Consider the following 23,309-nt stretch of genomic DNA (forward strand, 5'->3'; position numbering starts at 1 on the left):
AGGGAGAGATGTTAGGTATGACCTAAACAGTGTGGGAATTTTCAGTCCCTGTATACCAACAAATACCAATGCCACACAATTCTACACCTTACAACACAATTACAATCCACATAATACCACTCATTGCAGCATAATCAAACTCCACATAATTACAACCTATTCATAAATGCACCCCACATATATGCATTCTATGCCACATTCCAACAATCCACATAAATGCTCTCCATACCATGACACACACTTCAATAAGCATACTTTCACTCAACCCCACAGATTACCAGGCCACACAATTCAACTCCAAACATTTCCAATACATTCCACATAATTCCACCCTAAACAACATATTTCAAAAACACAATACAATTCCACAAAACACCATATACCCATAATCCACACCATCAATGTCCACATCATGCCACAAAATGTAAAAGCACACCACATAAATCAACTCTACAAGATGCCTCTCCACAATACCATTCCACATAATAAACTCCATAACACACAATTTAACTCTACATAATGCCACAGCACACCATGCCACATATTTCAACTACACAATGCTACACCATACCACACAATTCCAAGACACACAATTGCACAAGAAAAATTCAAATACAACCCATCTTTCCCACTCATTTCTACTAACCCTGTCATCTCTCTACTACACAACCACTGCCCCTCTCACTGCCACTACCCCCTCTCATTTTATAATCCCACTGCCCCTCTCGTCCCTCCCTCACACTTCCTCTCTTCTCTCTATACTGCCTGCTCACACAGACTACCTTCTTGTACCTCCTCGCTCTGTGTACTGGTCCACCTCTAGCCTCTCCCACGTCTGGGTGCCCACCCCACCTCTATCTCTATCTCAGTCTCTCTCACCCCTCTCTCTCGCATTCTCACACATTCTTCCTGTCTCTCTCATGTGGTTAACTTCAGGGGTTCGAGTACAATTTCTTTCCTGTGCCTTTTCAAGGTTTCTATTCCTCAAACCCACTCTCTCTTCCTCTTCACACAGTCGTTTGTGGCCTGCTCTCCCTTTCTTTCTCTCACACTCCTTCTACTCCTTGGTATGGAGTCTGTTCACCACTTCGTGCACAAACTACCTATCCCTCTCTATCTTCCTTTCTATTCTGTGCAGTTCCCACACCTATCTATTCACCATACCACTTAATTCCACTACACAAATACACTACACACCACTCAATTCCACCCCACACAATTCCAATCCAACCCACATAATTCCACTCCACACCACATATATACACTCCACTCCAAAACAAAACACATGGGTAAAAGACATTGTCATTTACAACACCAATAGCTCCAACTTTTGCAAATGGGAGACCTATTGCATTGCAAATGCTTGTTATGCTTTGTATTGATTTAAGAATTGCTTGTTTTATGTGCTGGGGACTCGCATCTCTACGACGGGGAATGATCCAAGCATGTGAATCTATGAAAACTTTCAATACTGGAGAACTACAGTTACAGGTAAGTAATGTGTTTTGTTACATATTGTAATACGTACATTTCTATTGTAATATTGTGCATTTTATGGCCAGAATTTGGACTTTAATCCTCCTGTACGTTTATGGAGATGAGGTACTCTTCTTGATCTTTCATGTTGTAGTGTTACTGTGGGGAAACCTGGCGCCTGCGAGTACTTGTTTACCTTTCTTTTTATGCCTTGAATGAAAGCCTTGCTGCTTTTAGTTCTGACACGATGCACAGTGTTCTATAAAGCTCCGAAATTTGAGACGTAGGTTCTATATCTTTTGCATCTTGCAAGATAATTTTCAAAATCTTTTGAAGGGCGTGACGATGATGGTGTTCTCATTTGGAGACATATATTGTGGTTTTGTTGTGACTTCTAAGGAATTTCTGTACCAAATTAAATCCAATACTCCTCACTGTAGTATTACCATACCATGCTGTCATGTGATACTGCATTCTTTCTCCTACCTGCGTGGTATTTGACAACTCTTCAAACGTTTTAGTGAATGGGAACAATTGTAGAATTTCGTGTTCAATCCATAAAGTTGAGATAATTTATCACTTTCCAGATATTTAATGGCGCTTTGATGTCATCAGTTCTAATTGTGGTTGGTTCTAGTTTATTTCCTCTCCCTCTACCCAGGCCATATTAACTCACCCCAAATATTTTTTATTTAACTAGTATCATACGAAAGGGTAGTCTCATGCCAAGCCTGATTAGTATAGCCTAAATAATATCATTCATTCTTGAGCTATAATCAGTGCCATCTAGGTCCTCCCTCTGGGACCCCACAACTTCTCTGTTGTCCAGCTGATCAAGTGAACAACGTGGCAGGTCCCTTGCAATCTCCAAATCTTCTTGTATCCAGTTAGCGGTGTAAGAACTACCGGGAGAAACCAAAACTGATTGCAAAATGGAGTTGGTAGCCTTTGCACCTCACACCTGTCAATATGTTGGGAGCATATACTCCAGGGAAACAAAAGGTCTGGCCTTGTCAAAAGGCTAGTTTTGCTCTTCAAAGGAGAGTGCTCTCTTCAGACTCTCCTTACCGCCCTCCCCCCATACCCTTCACCATGCTACTGAGATTAAAAATGGAAAGGACAAAAGGGCATGGCCGAGCACAAGGCTGCCTTTGAACATCTAAAGTGACAGCTGTCTTAGATGTTACCACACCTTGGAGATTGTATTTTCACAATGGCTTGAGAAATGCTAGCAATTTAGCAGGCTAGTCTGACTGGCTACCTCATGCTCCGTTTTGCGAAGCATTTTTTCATCAGAATTTCTAGATGGAATCCAACAAGCTTATACTAATTCATAATGAACAGATTCTCAGTTCATTCTACAATGCACACCAGCTGTTCATATATGCACAGAATGTATTGATAGACCCAGTTGCCTAACACTGGGCAGAGATATATTCTAGTGGGACGCGTTGGCTACTCTACTGGCTACTGGCAGCAGATTAAACAAGCACTGGCAAAGCCAATATGTTTCGCCTATGCAAGAGCTATTGGCTTTGCCAATGTGTTTTAGTCATGTTGTATACCAGCGTGGCTGATGTTCAGCACGGCTAAAAGTCAGTGCTGTCGAAAAGAGTGCTGTGGAGATTATTAGAGTGGCATGGCAAAAAGTGGAACAGAGTCTCATATAATGGAGTGGTATAAGGTGGAGTCTTGTAGAGTGGCTTACAGAGGAGTAGCGTATAGTAGAGCGGACTGGTGTAGAGTACATTGGCGTAGAGTGCTGCAGAGCATAGTGGCACAGATTACAGTGCGTAGAGTATATCACCATAGAATTAAACAGTGTAAAATGCAGCATCATATAATGCAGTGGCATAGATTAGAGTGTTAAAAAGTAGAGGGCGGGAGCATAGAGTGCAGTGGTCTAGAGTAGAGTGGTATAAAGTACAGTGGCGTAGAGTGCAGTGATGTAGAGTAGATGGAGTGTAGTGGTGTAGAGTCATGCAAAGTTGAGTGGTGTAGAGCAGAATACAGTCCAGTAGAGTGCAGTGGCATAGATTGCTGGAGAGTGCAGTGGTGTAGAGTAGAGTGATGCAGAGTAGAATGGCATAGAGTGTATTGATATAGAATGCAGTAGTGCAGAATAGAGTGGGGTAGATTTCAGTATCATAGAGTGCAGTGGGGTAGAGTGGCACAAACTGCAGTGATGTAGTGTGCAGTGGCGTAGAGTGCAGTGGTGTTTAATATAGTGGTGCAGAGCAGAGTGCAGTGACGTAGAGCAGAGATGCAGAGTAGAGTGCAGAGGCTTGGAGTGGTGTATAGTGCATTGGCTTACAATGTTGTAGAGTGCAGTGGCGTATAGTGCATTGGCATAGAATTCAGGGGCATACAGTGCAGCATCATAGAATGTAGTGGCACATGTTTGAATGGTGCATAGTAGAGTGCAGTGGCATAGAGTGCAGTGGTGCAGTGTAGAGTGACACAGGGTGCAGTGGAGAGTGACATAGGGTGCAGTGGCGTAGAATACAGTAGCATAGAGTGCAGTGTTGTAGAGTGGCATAGAGTGCAGTTGCGTAGAGTGGTGCAGGATAGATTACATTGGGGTACAGTTCAGTAGCGGACAGTGCAGTGTTGCAGAGTAGGGTGTTCTAGAGGGCAGTGGCATAGAGTGCAGTGGCTTAGAATACAGTGTATCAGGGTAGAGTGCAGTGGTGTATAGTGCTTCAGAGTAGATTGTTTCATAGTAGAGTGAAGTGGCATAGAGTGGTGTGGTGCAGGGTAGAGTGCAAACGATTGAGTAGAGTGGTACTGAGTATTAACATAAAGTGGCGTAGAGTGCAGTGCCATGGAGTTCAGTGGTGCAGAGTAGATTGGAGAGGCATACAATGGATTGGCATAGAGTGGAGTGGTACAGACTAGAGCGCAATGGTATAAAATGTAGCGTTGCAGAATGGTGTAGGCTGGAGTGGCCTAGATTGGGGTGGCGTAGAGTAGAGTGGTACAGAGTAGAGAGGAGTAGAATGGAGCAGAGTGTAGTGGCAAAGAGTGCAGTGGTGTGGTATTAATTGGAGTGGTGCAAAGTAGAGTGCATTGGCATAGAGTGATAGCACACAGCCATTACAAACAATACATTTTCAATTGAAATAACCATTACACTTGCACAACATACAGTTTTACTAATAAAACTAGACAGCGCACAAATGATGATGTGTGGAAATGGTGTAGCTCAGTATATTGATTTGTTTTGATCATGTTACATTATTTGTTTCCAACACACTCCAGAATTAATGGAAAATGTGATTAATTTCTGCTTTACTAATTCAGTTGTATTTCGAAATACTTACACAGTTCATTTAAATGTTGTGTAATAGAAAAAAAGCTTTCCTCTATCCCGAGTTTCCAGCAAGATTGTAACATAAATCCTCTCACTTTGAAGTTGGAGAAAGAATAGTTAACACCAAGCTCCGTCACAAGAGAGAGCCTGACATTTGAGCAAGGTCTTTGAATGCACAGCAAATGAGACAAAATAAGAACAAGATTTACATCACTCGTGGAAGAATGCAAGTAGAGGTAGTGTGAAACGGCGTTTCTCTTTGTGATGGATGAATTGAACCTGGACAGCCTAAAACAAACAAAGTTACAAATAGAAAGCCAGAAAATGTGAGTTACAAACCACAGAGTCAATGGTAAGGAATGGGCAGAATGCATTCCATGGAAGGTTTCCGAATGTCCCCAAGATGTCTTTAGCAAACCAGACAGCTATGCTGTCTGCTAGGCTTTGACCTAAAATGATGCCTGCCATAGGTTTCCAGTCACACAAGGTTTCTTTTGAGATTTCCTCATGAGACAAGACATAAGTCCGAGGTCTGGCTGTCAACTGTTGATTTTGCATTTATCACCCCGAGTGGGACGGGTATGCTCAAACGTGAGTTCCATGCTCTCCATGCCACTGGAATCAAGCTAACCTGGCTGATGAGGGCTGAAAGCCCGAAACCGGTTCTAGGATGCTTATTTCCAGTCCAGGGAGGACCTGGCTTGGCAGTTTGGACTGGACTGTTCTCATGGGGCACAGGGTAAAGACGGATTTGCATATGGCTGGGTTCAAACTGGAATGGCATGGTGAGCAAACAAACAATGGATTTAGGCCCTGATCTCTGTACTGGGGTGAATGTATGACATTGTTCTGCATTCTGTCCATCAACTGTTGTTTTTTCATTTGTCACCCCGAGTGGGACGGGTATGCTCAGACGTGAGTCCCGTGCTCTCCATGGCACTGGAATCAAGCTCTCCTGGCTGATGAGGGCTGAAAGCCCGAAACCGATCCTAGGATGCTTGTTTTCAGTCCATGGATGACCTGGCTTGGCAGTTCGGGTTGGACTGTTCCCATGGGGCCCAGGGTCAAGACTGATTTGCATATGGCTGGGTTCAAACTGGAATGGCTTGGTGAGCATTAAAAAAATGGATTTTGGCCCAGATATCTGTACTGGGGTGAATGTATGACATTGTTCTGCATTCTTTCCATCAATTGTTGTTTTTGCATTTGTCACCCAGAGTGGGACGGTTTGCTCAGAGGTGAGTCCCGTGCTCTCCATGCCACGGGAATCAAGCTATCCTGGCTGATGAGAGCTTGAAAGCAGAAACAACTGGTCCCAGGATGCTTGTTTCCAGTTCAGGGAGGACCTGGCTTGGCAGTTAGGGCTGGACTGTTCCCACGGGGCACAGGGTCTAGACTGATTTGCATATGGCTGGGTTGAAACTGAAATGGCATGGTGAACAAAAAAACGATAGATTTAGGCCCAGATATCTACTGGGGTGAATGCATGACATTGTTCTGCATTCTGTCCATTAACTGTTGTTTTTGCATTGGCCATAGCGGTGTGCCTGAGCCTGTCTTCCCTATAGCTGTTGGAGCAGCTCCACCGGGAATCAGTCATACATTTCGGACTCCGCCGGATAAAAATGAGGATCTGGAAGGGACCAAAAGTCTAAAGTCCAGAGACGGGCTGGTGGAGCTGGCAAGGATGGCAGGATAGAAAGGGGCGTGTAGCTTGGCAGCCATCTTAAAGTCAGGCAAAATAGCCAGTTGATCTCCAAGACTCTGTAGGTGGTATTGTCACTAGATCTTAGCATTGTTTTCTTAGCTAAGCCCATTGTCCTAGTGGAACATCAGGACCCCCTTGTCAGATGGGACATCTTCCCATACCGGAATTAGGCGCCGAGTTCAGGTCGTGAAAGGCTGTTTTACATGCCCCCACTTACCCCTTCAGGAGAGCGTCCACAGAGAATCTCGGAGGGCACTGCCGATAGAGTTTAAGTGCTCCTCCTTCTACAGATGCAGGTGAGCAATGTTGGCAGAGCGGGAACACGAGATGGGTCAAAGCTGCGGATTTCACCCCGTGGAAGTGTCAGGCACTTAGGAGTGAGGGTTGGGGCGGTAATCGCTGGTATTATGGAGCACTTCATTCAGCACGAGGTGCTAGTTTGCACCTCCCCGGGTACCAGCCGACAGGACTTTGCTACTGAGGGAGGGGTGGAGGGTGTAAGATTAGCAGCATCACGATAACTGGATCCCGGGCTCCGAGTGTGGTTGCGTGGATTCCCGGGCGCCATGTTAAATCACAGAATAGCGGTTTTGTGATCAGTGTGATCAGCCAGCATTCCGATTGCGGGGTTTGTGAATCCGGTGGGATTTGAACGAGGCGAAGCGCCGCTCCGGATACTGGAGAGCGGATCCACCAGGGAGCTTCAGTTCAAAGCGGCCATCATAGCCGCTTGTTCCTCCTCCTAGTTGTCCAGAGATTTTAATTTTCGATTGTGTTTTTGTACCATTAGAGAAGTAAGTACTTATCTGTTGACACCAAGATCGTCGACGACCTCCAGTACTACTATCTCGTCTTTGAGACAATTGATGGTGAAAATGATTATGACAGCCGCCATTGGTGCTCCCACCTCATCGACGAAGATTCAGGTGTCTACAAAGTCCCCGTCACCGACGAGCCCATCAACGACATTGCTGTAGATGTGGTTCCCAGCGACGCTCTAGTCGATGGCGGCCCTCTCAACATCGTTCCCATTGACAATTGCTCTGTTGACAACCATAACATCAAAGAAGGATGCTTGCATCCCCCCCATCGATGACACCCTCAATGCCACCATCAGTGATGATTCAGGTCTCCAGAACATTTCTGCGTTCTGAAGTCACCTCACCCAGCAAAGTCTCCCCTCTTCCTCCAACTCACCTGCTGAACATTGAGGAATCTGATGATGATTTTTGGTCCAGCCCACAGCCCTACAGAACTGAATTTTAAATGCCAGGAGGAAGGTGAGGATTATGAGGAGGAAAAGCATTACTATCAGCATAACTATTTCCATCTCCAAGACATTATGAGCCCTGTGGATATTATTCTGACCCTCCACCTAGCCGAAATACTGCACAACTTCCTACTTCTTTGATACATGACCTCAAGGCAAAACAGACTATCTGAGGCTTTTTCCGCAACCCCCTGAACTGCTGCCTGGTGTGGCACCACAATCTACCACCCATCTTGCTCCAGTACTTCTCCCTCTGCCAGCTACTCCTAACAATTACGCCTGCCTCCCATGCAGCTGTGCCACCAAGGGATGATCCATTATCATCTGAATATGACAGAGAAGACGTTGAGATCCCTGACACAAAGCTACCTTTGGAGGAATGGAATGACTAGGTTCTACCAACACCGGCCTCACCTCTGCCGCGCCCTGCTGGTTCACCGCCAGAAGATATCAGAGGCTTCCACGACCTAATGGACAGGGCTGCAACTAAATTCTATCTCCCTATGTTGGTTAAAGAGCAGACAAGAAAATTGGTATGCTCTATACAGATCGTTGACTACATATGGCAGGAAAGAGTCATGGTGATTAAGGACCCTGCCACAGTAGCGGCTGTGCTCCCTCGCAATGACAAAAAGTACAGGTCTCCTGAGGATTCCCCTTCAATTTTGACAGAACACCCCAAGTCTGACTCAGTGATCTATCGGGCGGACAGCTTAGGTCTAATAACCCATCTACTCCTATTTCGACACCACCTGACAAGGAGGGACGCTGTGTAGACAATATTGACAAAATGATTTCCACTATGTCTGCAAATAAAGTGCGTGCAGCCAACCCCCTGGTGATTTTAAGCTTTTATGAAAGTCCAAACGTCGTCTGATGTCGGTTCCATCATTTACCTCATCCTGGAGGATAGACGGTCAAAAGCCAAGAAGATCAAACTTGAGGGCGAACGCACTTCATCGGAAATCATAGATTGCGCAATGGACATTGCCTCAACAGGCTACCACAACTACCTCGCGCAGCCATCTTAATGCACCATCGATGGCTCAAAGAGACCTCCTTTAGACCTGAGGTCCAATCTAAAATATTGGACATGGCATATGACAGAAACACGCTATTTGGCATGCATATTGACTGTGCTCATCTTGCTATTAAAAAAGACATTGATACCACCAAATCCCTCTGCACCCTCCAGTATAAAAAGATGCCCTTACGAGGAGCGAATGAGCGTGGCTCCTCTTCTCATGGGGTGGATGTCCACGCTCCCAACACTGTCAGTCCTACCAACCTAAATACAGGCGGGAGCCTCGCAGAAGACCACCATCTCAGAGCCGCGACACAGGCCACAAAACTGACCGTGTCTAAGTACTAGCTATGCCACCTCATCCTGTAGGTGCGAAGATATCCAATAACCTTCATCATTGGCAAACCATCACCTCAGACAGAAGGGTATCGGACCTAGTTACCTATAGCCTTACCCTAGAGTTTACAGGAAAACTACCAACCTCTCTGCCAAGGGAAGCGCACTCCCCTGGTCTTCACTTACTCCGGAAGGAAGCTTCCTTAATGCTTGTCAAAGGAGCAATAGAGAAAGTCCTGGTTGCTAAAAAAGGCAAAGGATTCTACTCCAGGATTGTTTTCCTTCTGCGCAAGAAATAAGGAGAGTGGTGACATATCCTAGATCTCAGGAAGCTCAACAATGCCTCTGCAAGCAATCCTCAGCAGCAGAGATGTCATGATCTCTGTAGATCTGGAAGACGCTTACTTCATAAACCATCCATCACAAACACTGCAAATATCTTAGATTCAAGGAAGCTTGTACTTATTACCAATTCAAGATCCTATCCTTCTGCCTCAAGTACCGCCCCTCATATATTCAGCAAGTGCATGGCCCCGGTACCAGTAGCACTTGGAAAACAAGGACATCAAGTATACCCTTACCTAGATGACTGACTGATAAAAGCTTCAACCCCAAGACAAACTGCCAGAGCGACAAAAGCCTGTTTTTTGCTTTTTCTCATACTGGCCTCACTATAAATTGGCGAAAGCTCTCCACCAATCCCAATCAGACAGTGACATTTCTTGGAGCCAATCGAGACATGGACGATAAGGGAGGCAAGCGCACTTGGCACAAAAAAATTGCAAGAAAAACGTACTTTTCTGTGAGGCTGTTCAAGTCACTCCTAGGCATGATCTCTTCCGCATTAAACTTGGTCTGGTTGGGGCACCTCAAGTTGAGACCATCACAGAGGAACTACAGCTCCAATGGATACCGTCGGAAGGGTCCTTAGGGGACTTAATTTCCATTACTCTGCGAATGCTACCCATTCTGGCATGGTGGTCTTAAAAACCACATCTCTCTCATGGCCCATGTTTCTACCACTAGCACCAGATTGCATCATCACCACGTATGGTTCCACGGAGGGCTGGGGAGGCCATTTACAGGACCATCAGGTCCAACGAAGGTGGTTGACAAGTCAAAGGTCTCGCCACATCAAAAGCTTGGAGCTCAAGGCCATTTTTCTCACCCTACAGGCTTTCCTCCAAAAGATCGCATGATGCTTCATGCTGGTCCCTACCGACAATATGATCAGCATGAATTATATCAACAAATAGGGAGGCACTCAATCTCTAACACATCTCAAGAAGTCCAAGAGCTGTGGGATTGGCCCACAACCCACAAATTATCTTTAAGGGCAAAACCCGTTTCTGGAGTCCACAACATGCTAGCGGACGCTCTGAGCAGGACCAAGGACAGTTGCTACAAGTGGGAACTGGACCAACAACAGTTGAACAGAATATTCCCATTTTGGGGTAGACCAGCGCTGGACCGCTTCGCCACAGACAGCATTGCTAATGCCAGTTCTACACCAGTCGATTCCCCCTCCGAGGGTCGTGGGAGAATGCCCTTTCGATGTTCTGATCCTGGATTTATGCGTATGCCCCCCCGCCTCCTTTCCAAGGTTCTCACCAAGATGAAGATGGGACACTGCTGTCTCCTATTGATAGCCCCTAAGTGGTACATGCAGTATTGGTTGTTGGAGCTCCTCCTCCTGTCAGAGACCAAGCCCAATCACCTTCCACTAGCGCCATCTTGCCTGACATTGAATCAAGGTCAGATATGCTACCCGGAGCTGGCCTCTCTCCACTTCCATGCATGGCTCATGAATTCTATGAGGTTCGGAACTTAAATATCACTCAAGAATGCAGAAATATTCTCTCTAAGTCTGGAACAGAAAGCAGAGCCAAAACATACAAGCTAAAGAGGAAACGATCTGTCACTGGTGTCAGCAAAACAACTTGCACCCGTCCCACGATTACCCAGAACAGATTTTACCTTATCTTCTTTCTCTGGCCAAGTCAGGTCTGGTTAATCATCAGTCAAAGTTCGCCTTGCTACAATTTCAAGGTACAGACTCTCGGAACAGACTCTCTCTTCTCAAGGCTCATAAAACAATTCATGAAAAGATTCTTCAAAGTTTTCCTACAGATGAGAGCTCCTCCTCCGGAATGGCATCTCAATATGGTCTTCTCGCAAATAATGAGGCAGCCTTTTGAAGCCATTCATAAGGCTGATTTAAAGTTTCTCACGTGGAAAGTTGCTCTCCTCCTCTCTCTCACATCTACCAGAAGGCCCATAGGAATGAATGGAGAGTTATTCCTTATTTGCGATTAGCAATTTGCCAATCGCAAAAAGGATGCGATTTCAAGGGTGCCAGGGGTGTCTAAAGGACACCCTGTAGCACCCCTGAAATGTAATCTACATTGGTGTTGCGCACACACATGTCCAAAGGACATGTGTGTGTGCAACATGCAACTTAGAAAAATGCATTTAAAACCATTTTTCTAAGTTTTCGCTATTTACCACGAGGTTTGACCTCGGCCCGAAATTGCGATTTCGCAATTTAAAAATGGTTAATGAATTGCATTTAAGGAATCTCAAATAGAGATTCCTTAAATGTAATTCCTCGCAATTTAGCGAATTCGCAATTACCGATTTTTGCATTTGGGATGATGAATCCCAAATGCAAAAATTGCGCTCGCAAAGGGCCAGATTCTCAGAATCTGGCCCTTTGCGGGCCGATTTTTCAATGATGAAGCTACCTGTTAGCCACTCAAGAACCTTTTCTTTGTTTCACAGATGAGTTTGTACTTCTCAGAACAAACCCGAAGTTTATCCTAAAGGTTTATTCTCAATTCCACCTCAACGAACCTGTCACACTTTGAACCCCAACCCAGTCACACCGGCTGAGCAGGCTCGTCATCAAGGGGTATCTCAAATTCTACCTTCACAGAACGAAGCTCATTCGCAAACCTGACCAGGTACTAGTAGCTTATGGCCACGGTCGTCAAGGTACCGTTAGAAAGGGGGCGGGGGTTGGTTAGCTCGGATCGCGGTTCAGGAAACAATCCGGATCAAGACTAGGTCCTTTTAAATCCGATTTATTTGTGCTTTACACCCGTTTTTGGAAGGCGAGAGTTCAGGTAGGACAGGACGGATAATTTCTTCTTATCCGGTTCCAGTTCCCTTTACAATCCGCTCCCGAATTCTTCTTTCCTCTCCGTGGTGGGCAGGTACACTCGAGCAAAAGGAGAGAAGAGGGGCAAGTATCAGGCTGGCTGTTTGGTCTCGAAAATGGGGGAATTGGAGTGAAGAACCACCAGTGCTCACTCTAACAACTATGGACGTGTGTTTGTGAATGAAAAGAACCGGGAGGTTTAAAGAGGAGGCAGGTTTTCTACTGGTCGGCTTTCTGCCTCCTCCCGACCCAAACCGTTCCCGTACCTGGGAGAGCCACGCTCCTCCTGGAGCGTGGCTGGTCGCAGAGCTGAGACGTTGGCCTCCTGGCACAGCAGTCTTCCAGGGTCCCTCAGGATACTGTGGTCGCCGCAGGGATTCCTCTCCTGGTATCTCGGTCTTCTTCTCCGTGGGGTTCCAGCACGCCTCCTCGTCATCTCTTCTCGGTTTTTGATGCTCGCTCCCTCCTCCTTGCTGTACAGGGATTTGCCCCGGCAGAGCCACCTCAGTCTCCTGGCCAGGGTCGGCGTCAGAAGGATTTCCCTTAAAGGAGCCGCCCTCACAAACGGGAATCCGATCAATATCCTGTGTAGTCCAGTCGTCCGGCCGTAAAGAATGGAGAGGGTCAGGATCAGAAGGCACAGTCCACCAGTCCGGGTGAGGTGCATTCACCACGTTTCCCTCCTGGCCTTCCTGCTGGATCACGGGCTTGTGTCAACACCTCAGTGACAAAACCTTCAAATGCAGAATGGATTTCGGCAACAATTTAATTTTGCCATTACAGAGCGGGCAAACTCATTCGACAAGAGCAGTGCCCACTTCAGCTGCTCTGTTTACAGGCATTCCGCTGGAGAAAATATGCTGTGCTGCAACATGAAAGAGCACCCACACGTTCATGCAACACTCCTGCCTGGAGGCGGCACAGTGAAATGATGCAGCTGTAGCCTAGGCGGTGTTACGCCATTTCTTCCAATAAGGTGAGCCTATTTAAATAGAGGAGTTTATTTATTTTTATGTCAAATGTTCCAGACTATCATATATTGCTACTTCATTGTTCGAAGTATGTTCTTTATCTAAATTTTATACACTTAAATGCTTACATTCTCAATACATGTGTTTGAATATATAGATACGTATATCTGATATGCCATAAGTTCATATTAACCTCTACAAAAATGTATTGTTTATCCCACCATTCTTAAAGGGTATTTCTTTTACCAACAATCATGCTTGCTGTTCTGATTGAAGCATGTGAAACTCTGAAAAATCCAATACTGGTTAAGAAAATACGTTACTTACCTGTAACTGAAGTTATCCAGTATTGATATCTTTCCTAGATTCACATGCGGCTAACCCTCCTCCCCTGAGGAATCCCTTTATCACTGGGGATGTTATTCCCACTTGTACTTTAAAATCTGAGGAATTCCGCTTCTCTGGGGAGTGTTCTAGAGTGTGCCACAACCTGATTGGTCATAGTTAAAGTTTGATCATTTACATTTTTTTTAAATAAAAGGTCCTAGCTAGGCTACTAAATATATGTACTAGTGCCATTGTAACCTCTGTTAGTTTTATTTACTGCTTTACTTCTGTACCGTGGGACTCCCACTTCGACAGGGGAGTGATTTAAGCATGTGAATCTATAAAGGATATCAATACTGGATGACTTCAGTTAGAGGTAAGGAACTTATTTTCTTATTAAGCTCTAATGGATTTTTAATACAATACATTAAAATCATAATTGGGCATTTATTAAAAGTAAATTCATAATATTCTGAAATATTTGTTGTAGAGGCGATAGCTGTATGATTTCAAACATTTTCTCTTGTAGGAACTTGAGTTGAGTAGAAAACGTAAGAAATTTGAAAACCTTGAGCAAGAAGTAAAGAAAAAGCAAAAAAGATGTGAGCAGCTGGTAAGAAATAAGACATTTGTGCCATTTCGTGCCATTTTAAAAAAAGGGAGTTCTACTTTTAGGTTGTCTCTTTAGCTCCTCCCAAATAAAATGAATAAAATATAATTAGAAATTAGTCCATTAGCCACCAAAAATGCTTGCGATGAAAGAGATTTCAGAGTGAAACTACCACTTGTTCAAAATATTAACATATGTATGTATGTGTTATTTGCATAGTATGATCCTCTCTAAAAGGCAGCAGAGTGCTGATAACCATAACCATGTTGACACTTTTGTCCTGTTTGTAACATTGTAAGAGGCTGGCTTAGTATATGGTGTACACTTATCTAAGTGAAGCACCTTGTACTAATCCAGGAAACCCTTATGGTGATTTTAGTGGTTTTAGACAACCATAGTAAGCTCTTTAAGTGGTAGTTGTGGAGAGCAGCCTTCAGGTTTATCCAGGAGTGTTAAGCAGCTTGTTGTACCAGATCTAAAAACATAGTGTAGGTTAAACAGAAAAGATCCACACTGTGTATTTATAAACATTACTGTTTATTACACAACACTCACTAACACATTGGTATACTCGTACCTGGATATAGCAACACAAATACACAACAATACATTAATTGCAAATAAGGTAACTTGCACAACATACAGTGGTCACAAGGAGGGAAACCAAACCTTATACTAAAAAAGTGGAATTCGAACTGAGACCGAAGTCGGGACTAGGACCAGGAGACTCAGAGGAGCTGGGGGCACATGGAACCACCCAACGTAAGTACCCAGGAACGCCACAGTGGCTGTGTGCAGAATGGAAACCGCCGCATACTCAATAGAAATAGACTGGAAAGTCGCTGTTGCAGTTTTGAAGAAGGTCCCTTCCCAGTGTACCCTGAAGAAACCCAGTGGAAGACAGAAGGTTGGAGAGTCACCCCACCCGTGGATACTCCAGGAATCAGGATACCTACACCAGGGCAGCCAGGTGCATAGGTGTGAAGTGAGTCGGAAAACGCCGTATACCACAGTGGAGGACATCATAAAAGATGCCGCTAGCAAAGACTGTGCAAGAGCCCGGTAGAATCCAAGGGTGGATTCTGGTAGAGTAGAACCTGCAAGCAGAGAGGACAGAGACTATGCCACTCTGGAGCAACCAGTAGGCACAGAAGTGCAATGCACACCGATGTCGGAAGGTGCAGGAGGGATGACAGTAACCTTGTCGCTGCAGCTGTCAGGACTAGGCGACGCTGAGGAAGACCAAGAGCTGTCCCACGTCGGAAGTCGAGAACCAAGGGGTTGGTTTCCGGTGGGAGCACCATCAAGCCTTGGCAGCTGCAACAGGTGTGGAAAGCGAAGAAGCAGCAACATTGGGACCAGCAACGTCTGAGGGACTCCCCGCAAGCAGGAGAGTCAGAGCAGGCCCCAAGCTAGCAGAGGACCTTAAGGAGCTCATCACAGATGAAGGCCCATAGTGGAGAGGATGCAGTGAGGACGCTGATTTTGAGCGAGGATAGGCTGGAGCTTCTGTAGCCCAAAGATCTCTGGAGTGCAGAGCCAACCAGCCTTGGCAACTGCATGGCAACGCGGTGTACAGGGGTTTGGTGTCTGCGGTTCTGACGAGGGACACTGGCCTCAAAATTGCAGAGAGGACGGGCAGGCCTCGAGGGAGATACAGAACTACACCTTGTTTTGTTGAGCCTTCGAAGTCCGTAGGACGTCAGGAGCAGCAGATAGGTCAGCTTTGTTGCAGTGCCTGCCCTTGCAGGGTAATTACTCCTTCACACCAAGGGAGATTACTTCGGGTGTCCTTGATGTCCACAGGTCTGTTGAAGATTTTGGAAGAAACACAGACAACGAAGAAGACTTTAAGAACAGCGAGACCATGAGCAGCAAGAGCCTTCTGTGATGCAGTCCGGTTCCATGCGAAGTTCAAGTGTCCATATGGTCAAAGAGTGACGTGGTTTCAGTTTTTGAGTCTTGTCCCATTACAAATCTGAGGACTCACCCACAGGTAAGCACGTGAATAGCTTAGGAATGGGGTCAGGATGACTCATAGGTCCCTCCCAGAGGAGGGGCTGGTCAGAGCGGAGGATACTCCCATGCCCTTTTCTCCAGTTTCGTGCCAGAGTGGGAGCCAAGGGTTCCCTGAACTGGCTCAAACTGGTCTATGCAAGGAGGGTATTAACCATCAAGGAGCTAAGAGGGAGAAAGGGTATGGGTCGCCCTCCACTCAATACTATTATCACAAAAAATGACCCAAACCACCAAGACACTTAGAAATTCATTATTTTCATGTTATACCATTTGTTACAAAGCTTTTGCAACGGACTCCTCTATTTTAATTATTGAGGTAGGAGGTATAACCATGTTGTGTCATATTAAAAAATTTGCCCAAGCCCTTAATATAAAAACAAACAGTTGTGAGACGACCTCCAGCCCACATCCAGGAACTTCTCCATCAAGTTCGCCTAATGATACAGAAGGGGACAGTCGAGGTGTAGCCCAAGTCTCAAAGGGGGAAGGGATTTTATTCCCGTTTTTTTCCTTATCAAGAAAAATGGAGATTGGCAACCAATATTGGACTTGCGAGCACTCAACAAGTATCTCAAGTGCCAGTCCTTCCGCATGCTAACGTTGTCAGAGATCTTACGCTTGCTCTTAATGGGAGATTTCATGGCAACTATCGATCTCCAAGACGCCTACTTCCATGTCCCTATTCTTCCACGACATCGGAAGTACTTGCGTTTCCGCGTGGGAAGGAAGGATTTCCAGTTCAAGGTGCTGCCTTTAGGCCTACGCTCCGTCCCTCACGTCTTTACAAAGGTGCTAGCTCCTGTGGTCGCTTATCTGCGTCTCCAGGGTGTCCAAATCTTTCCATACCTGGACGACTGTCTCCTAAAATCACAGTCTCGCAAGCAGCTGCTTCAGGATACACACCTTTGTCAGGAGGTCTTTCGCTCTCTCGGACTTTCCATCAACACTGAAAAGTCCCAGTTATATCCAGATCTCTGCAAGAATTTTCTGGGGGCCACGTTGGATACAACTCTTGCAAAAGCTTTTGTGTCTCAGGAGCGTCAACAAAAGATACTTCAACTGGTGTCTCTTCTACGCACAAAACAGTCCGTTTCAGTCCGACTATTAAAGTCATTTCTAGGGATGGCGGTACAAAGGGGGGTGGTGATGGACGGAGCATCTGAATCAATCAAACACTCACACCCAGTCAAAAGATCTGGGTTTAATCCATCACCGTTCTTTAGCCCACTCTGCCACCCTAGTTCAGACATGGCTATATGCAAATCAGTCTGACCCTGTGCCTCATGGGAACAGTCCAGCTCGAACTGCCAAGCCATGTCTTCCCTGGACCAGAAACAAGCTTCCGAGGACCAGTTTCTGGCATTCCAGCCGTCTTCAGCCCGGCTTGCTTGAATCCAGTGGCAAAGTGAGCAAGGGACTCACGTCTGAGCATACCCTGCCACACTTATGGCGGCCAAAAGCGGTACAAAAGGGGGTGGTGATGGATGGAGTGTGAGAAGTTGGCCTGATATTCAGTGTTCACTATTCTAGTGATCACTATGTATCAGTCCAAACAACCCTTATGGTGATTGGTTGTAAGTCAACCGATAGACCAGCTATCCTAGTAGCATGGACAAGAGCAGTCTTCGGGCTAAACTCTAGAGGGCGTGTTAAGCCAGCTGTTATACCATCACATATACCCCTTGAACACCAAGTGAAAGGACACCACACAAGTGTTATGAAAATAAACAGTGTATTTATTTAGACAAAAACAGCCCTGTACTCTTTATGAGGACAGGGTACTAAGCACACAACAAAACTCTTACGAAAATACTTTAAGTTGCACAATTTACACAAATGCCCGAGGGGCACGAAAAACCTTATACTATGGAAGTGGAATGCGAAATTACTAGCAGGTAAGTACTGGACTAATAGGCTTTGGAATCGCTAGGACTACGTTACTGAACCTTCAGATTACTAGTAGGAGGCCTAGGGGACTCGGGTGCAGAGTGTGCACTCTCACGCGGGATGCGGGACAAAGTCTATGGGAGCTAGTAAAAGCAAAGTTAGTGTTCTTGGGCGAACCCGATAAGGTAGGTTGAAAACGAAAGTGGATCTGAACCCTTGGATAGTGAGGCTATGCTGGGGCACCGAAATGCCGAAGTTACCTAGCCCAGGGGCTGCGGCTGCATAGGTCTGAAAAGACGTCGGAAACCTTCGTTGACGAACCAGGAGCCTGAAAGAAGGAGTTGCTGGCAGGCGACCAGTGAAGATTGTTCGATGGATCCATGCCTGGATCGGTGATGGAGACAACCTGAAAGCGCAGGGGACCAAGTTCTGAATCACTAGCCAGTGATTAGATGGGCACCAGGATGACACCGGATGGAGTCACCTCGACCAGGTGAGTGGGCGGCGCTGGGCTCTGCAGTCTCACGGACCAGGAGGCGTTGTCGGCGACCAGGATGGAGGTGCGAGCTGTCCCACGATGGTATCTGCTGTTGACGTCGCTGGACCCAGGATTGGGCAACAAGTCTTGGCAAATGCAAGCCCACGCGGTGGACTCAAAATGGCGTCTGGAGTGGACCAGGAGGGTCCGGGGTGCTCCTCTTTTGAAGGGGAGCAAGGGCCAGTCTGGAGCAACCAGACCAGCAGTGTTGATGTCGTCGTTCGTCGTCGGGAAGGGCACAAGCCAGCGGGCTAGTAGCCAGACAACGTGGTGAGCAGCAAAGAGCAGAAGGACCCCACGCAGATCTGGTGGATGCTGGGGGGCTGGACTTCGGTGCTGGAGCTGCTCAGGGTCGGGGCTTCTTGGACCCCAAAGCACTCACTCGAGGATCCCTCGGCGGTCGTGCTGGGCAAGCGTCGTGCAGTCCTGAAGATGGCCGGTCCCTCGAGGTCTCGTCATACCCACGAATCTCAGCTGGACTGATGATGCAGGTTGAGGTCAGAGGTGCCAGGGAAGCCGGTTCTCGTCGAGCTGGGCAGTCTTGATCCGGAGGAGAGACTTACAGCAGACCGCGATGCTTGGATGGTGCCTGCGGATGCAGGGTGACTACTCCTTAGCCACAAGGGAGAAATCTTGAGAAGAAGTTGAGAGTTCCTTTCGTAGAAAGTAGTTTCAGGATTCAAAGATGATCTAATTTGGAAGGGGGCCCGCTCCTATCTTTATACTAGGAAAAGGGGCTGGCACGCGACTAGGTCCTGCCCATGGGTGGGACCAGGAAGGGGGGTGGTTACACCCCTCTCCCATGCCAGACTTTCCCCAGGTCAGGGGCTGATGTGCCCCTGGAACTGGTTCTAGCCGGCCTATGCATAGTGAGCACCGGGGTGCCACTTGCAGTCATCTTCCTCTAAAGCCCTGCCTACCCAGGATACACAAAACCCTGTCTGGGATGGTGCTAGCACCGCCCCTGACAGGAAACCCTTTGTCCAAGCCTCCCTCGCTGGAAGGACTCCCAGCAGCAGGAGGTCAGACTTGTGTCTGTGGTGGCAGCATCCATTTTGTGATGCTGAGGCTTGAGTTAACTTTAACCGGGGTTCACAGTTCCCTCTAGAAGGGTGGAATGCTAACCCCGTCGCCAGAATTGGCGAGGGGTTAGTATTCCAATTCGTATGACACCTTACTCGACATGTTTTGATAAAGCGATACCAGAGTTAGCATATAACCGCGAGGATTATAATGCACTTAAGAGTATATGGTACGCGTTATCATGGAACAGCTATTAGGACTTGGTTCCGCAAGCTGCAAACGGGCTCAGCTCATACCAGAGCACCATTTCACACGATTCCAAGCACTCTGCCTTCAGGATTGTCAAGGCCTGCCATAGGAGTGACTGATAGGAATACGGGTGTCCATTTTAGGGTTAGATATAGGTATACTATATCTACAGCAAAGGGTGATTACACCACCTTGCCCCAGCTGTCGTGCAGCCAGTTGTGTCAGATTTAGATGGCCAGCCAGGGGTGGCATAATACATGCTGCAGCCCCTGGTAGGCCCTGGGTAGACCTATGCCCTGAGTTACAGGGTCTGATAAGGTGGCCCAGTACCAATTAGAGATGTACCTAGGGTACATGGAATCCATTTTACAGAGAGAGCAGTAGGCCTGGGGTCCTGAATAGCAGGGCCCCAGGTCAACTAAGTCGGAAAACCAGCAAAACACCAGGCAAAAAGTTGGGGGCAACCATAGTCAGGTATCTACTTTCCTACACAACACCCCCCCCCCCCCCCCCCCAAACAAAAGGAGATAAGGCTATCCTTGACCAGGTAAGCCTATATTGCCTGAGTGGCCATATGAGGTGGTACCTGCACTGGCATGGATACCCCCTATCTCATGGTCCACTAAGCAACCCCTCACCCTAAGGGTATCTGAGGGTCTCCACCATAGGGATTCACTACCTGTGGTGTGTTTTGGCAAAGTAAAAGGCTGGTGTGGGAATGGAGTACTGAAGTGAGACTCCACTACTGTTGGGCTCAACTTCCTCCAATCACTATCCACCATTTGTGCCTTTCTTTCCAGTACTGAGTTGCTATGAGCTCTCAGGGTCAACCTCTGGCTACCTAAAGCTGGAGGCTGAGTCCCTCTGTTTGGCTTACTGGAGGGACAGGTCAGGTTTGGGGTTTTTAGGCCCCAGGTTTGGCTGTGCCCAGCAGTGTCCAGCTGTGGGAGTTCCCTAACTAAGTTTAAGGGGGATCCCTCAGGAGTGTGTTTTATTTTCACTTGGCTAGGACTACTAGCTTCAGTGATCCTAATCTGTTGATTGGGAAGTACTTTTGGACAGGGGGCCCTTTGGGGTCCACCACTGGCCTCCCTGACCTTTACAGCCCTGGGCTGATTGAGGCTGGGTAGAGAGGTGCAGGCTACCTGCTCCTGACTGGGTCCCACCTGGGAAGGGTCCACTGCCATCAGGGGCTCTGTCAGGCTAGGCCTGACTACCTCTGGGGCAGTTCCTTCACCAGGGGTAGAGTCAGTTCCCTGAGGAGGCTGGCTCTCACCTAGTGTCTGGGAGGGGGAAGACTTTTCTTCCTCCTCAATGCTCTCAGTTTGGGTGGAGTGATCCATTGTTTCAGGCTTCACAACCCCACTATCTGTTTAAGTAGAGGCTGAGACCATTACAGCCTTACCAACCTTTTCAGGAAGGCACTCAGTTTGTGTTTGGGCTTTGACTGTCACAGCCCTCCTATCCTGTTCAGGAAAGTCTGTCTGAGCCTGGGCAGTGGCTACCACTGCTCTTCCAACCTTTTCAGGGAGGAATGGTGCTTGGACTGGGGCTGTAGCTATTACTGCCCCACTAACCTTTCTGGGTAGGCCTATCATCCTGGAGTGGGTTACTTGCTCCACCTCAGCCCATGCTGAGAGTGCCAGGTCATTCCCCAGTAAGCAATCTACAGGCAGGGTGTCTGTCACTGCCACTCTCATGGGCCCTGTGACATTACCCCAGCTGAGCTCGACTACTGCCATGGGATGCCTTCTTTCCACTCCATGAACGTCTGTCACCTGATAAATGAAACCAGGGGTCAGTTGAGCAGGGGGGGCCAGATGGTCAATCACCATGGTGATGCTGGCCCCTGTGTCTCTGTATGCCTCAACTTTCTGACCATTGATAAGGGGCTCTTGTCTATACTTTCCCATATTTTGGGGACCAGTAGTGAAGTTGGCAAACCCCATGCCAGTCTCACAGACAAGAGTTGTATTAGGGGACCTGGCTAGGCCATGGTCCACCTGGTTTCCCAAGGTAATGCCCACCACATTCTTGGGGGCACTCCCACCACCTGGGGGATTACCACTAGTGGTAACAGGAGGTCTGGGAGTATTACCTGGGGGTATATTCTCCTTATTGTTGTTGACCTTGGGACAACTGCTGTCACTTTTGTAATGGCCTACCTGTTTGAAGGTATGACAATAAGGTTTCTTTTGGGTTTTGGGAGACGTTTGGGACCCACCCTTTTCAGAGGAATTTTGGGGCCCTGTGGTTTGATCAGAAGATGTATTCCCACCCTTCTCTTGAGGCTTGGTTGATTCCTTCTTTTGGTCACCACCCTGGTTCTTAGGCCTGACCCTGGTTCTGACCCATTTGTCTGCCCTCTTACCCAATTCCTGTGGAGAGGTCAGATCAGAGTCTACCAGGTGCTGGTGTAATAACTGGTTCTGACAATTACTTAAGATTTGCTCTCTCATAATTAGATTGTACAATCCTTTGAAATCAGTAACCTTACTTCCCAGTAGCCAGCCTTCAAAAGCCTTAGTGGCACAATCAGCAAAGTCAGCCCAATCCTGAGACTGAGTTTTCTGGGTGTCTCTGAACATCAACCTATACTGTTCAGTGGTTAAACCAAACCCATCAACCAGTGTATTCTTCAGGACTTGGTAATTGTTAGCATCCTCAACTCTAGTAGTGAGGAGCTTATCTCTACCTTTGCCTTCAAAGGAGAGCCACAAGATAGCTGCCCACTGACCCTGGGGGACACACTGTACAGTGCAAGCCCTCTCCAAAGCAGTCATCCATTTGTGGATGTCATCCCCTTGTTTAAAGGGAGGCACTATCTTACTCAGGTGTCTAGTGTCTAAACTCCTGTCTTTTTCTCTTGGGAGAATGCTGCACCAGTGGGATCTACCCCGCTCAATTTCTGCTCTCTAGCAAAGGCAAGTCTCTCTTTGGCCAGGGCAAGTTCTTCCCTTTCAATCCTCAGATTGACTTCCCTCATCTTGGCCTCATGCTCTCTCCTCTGAGGGGATGTCATCCCTCTGTGAGAAGAGGTCTGAGAGCCATTGGTTCTAATGGATCTGTTAGAGCCTCTGGATAGAGATCTAACTCGTCCATTACCAATGTTAAGCCTGCCTGAGAGTGGCCCTGGGGGTCCCTCAAATCCATTCTCATGCCTACTTAAGTTGGTCCTGTTTAGTCTACTGACTTCTACCTGACCTTTGTCTGCCTCATCCCCTGATAACTCCTCTTCCTCCTCCTCTGCATCATCTGCTGCCTGGAGGTGGCGGTTAGGGTCACCAGTGGTTCCCTCTAAGGGAGGCATGTTCCCATCTGGATTAGAAGAATCTGGGTTAGCAGTTCTCCTGGCATCATAAGTCTCTAAGAGACCAATCAGAAAGGGAATGGTAGCG

At 47.1% G+C, this 23,309-nt stretch overlaps 1 protein-coding gene across 1 annotated transcript in view; it reads left to right on the forward strand.

The window, feature by feature from the left end:
- Positions 1 to 23,309, forward strand: part of TSPOAP1 (TSPO associated protein 1) — a 2,768,302-nt gene that overhangs the window by 961,356 nt on the left and 1,783,637 nt on the right. Inside the window, exon 16 of the mRNA XM_086954028.1 lies at positions 14,115 to 14,198. Within this exon, the coding sequence (XP_086810154.1) occupies positions 14,115 to 14,198 (84 nt within the window). The remainder of the gene's footprint in view (positions 1 to 14,114; positions 14,199 to 23,309) is intronic.

This window comes from Lissotriton vulgaris, chromosome 2_1 (assembly GCF_964263255.1).
Source record: "Lissotriton vulgaris chromosome 2_1, aLisVul1.2, whole genome shotgun sequence".
NCBI classification, from domain to species: domain Eukaryota; kingdom Metazoa; phylum Chordata; class Amphibia; order Caudata; family Salamandridae; genus Lissotriton; species Lissotriton vulgaris.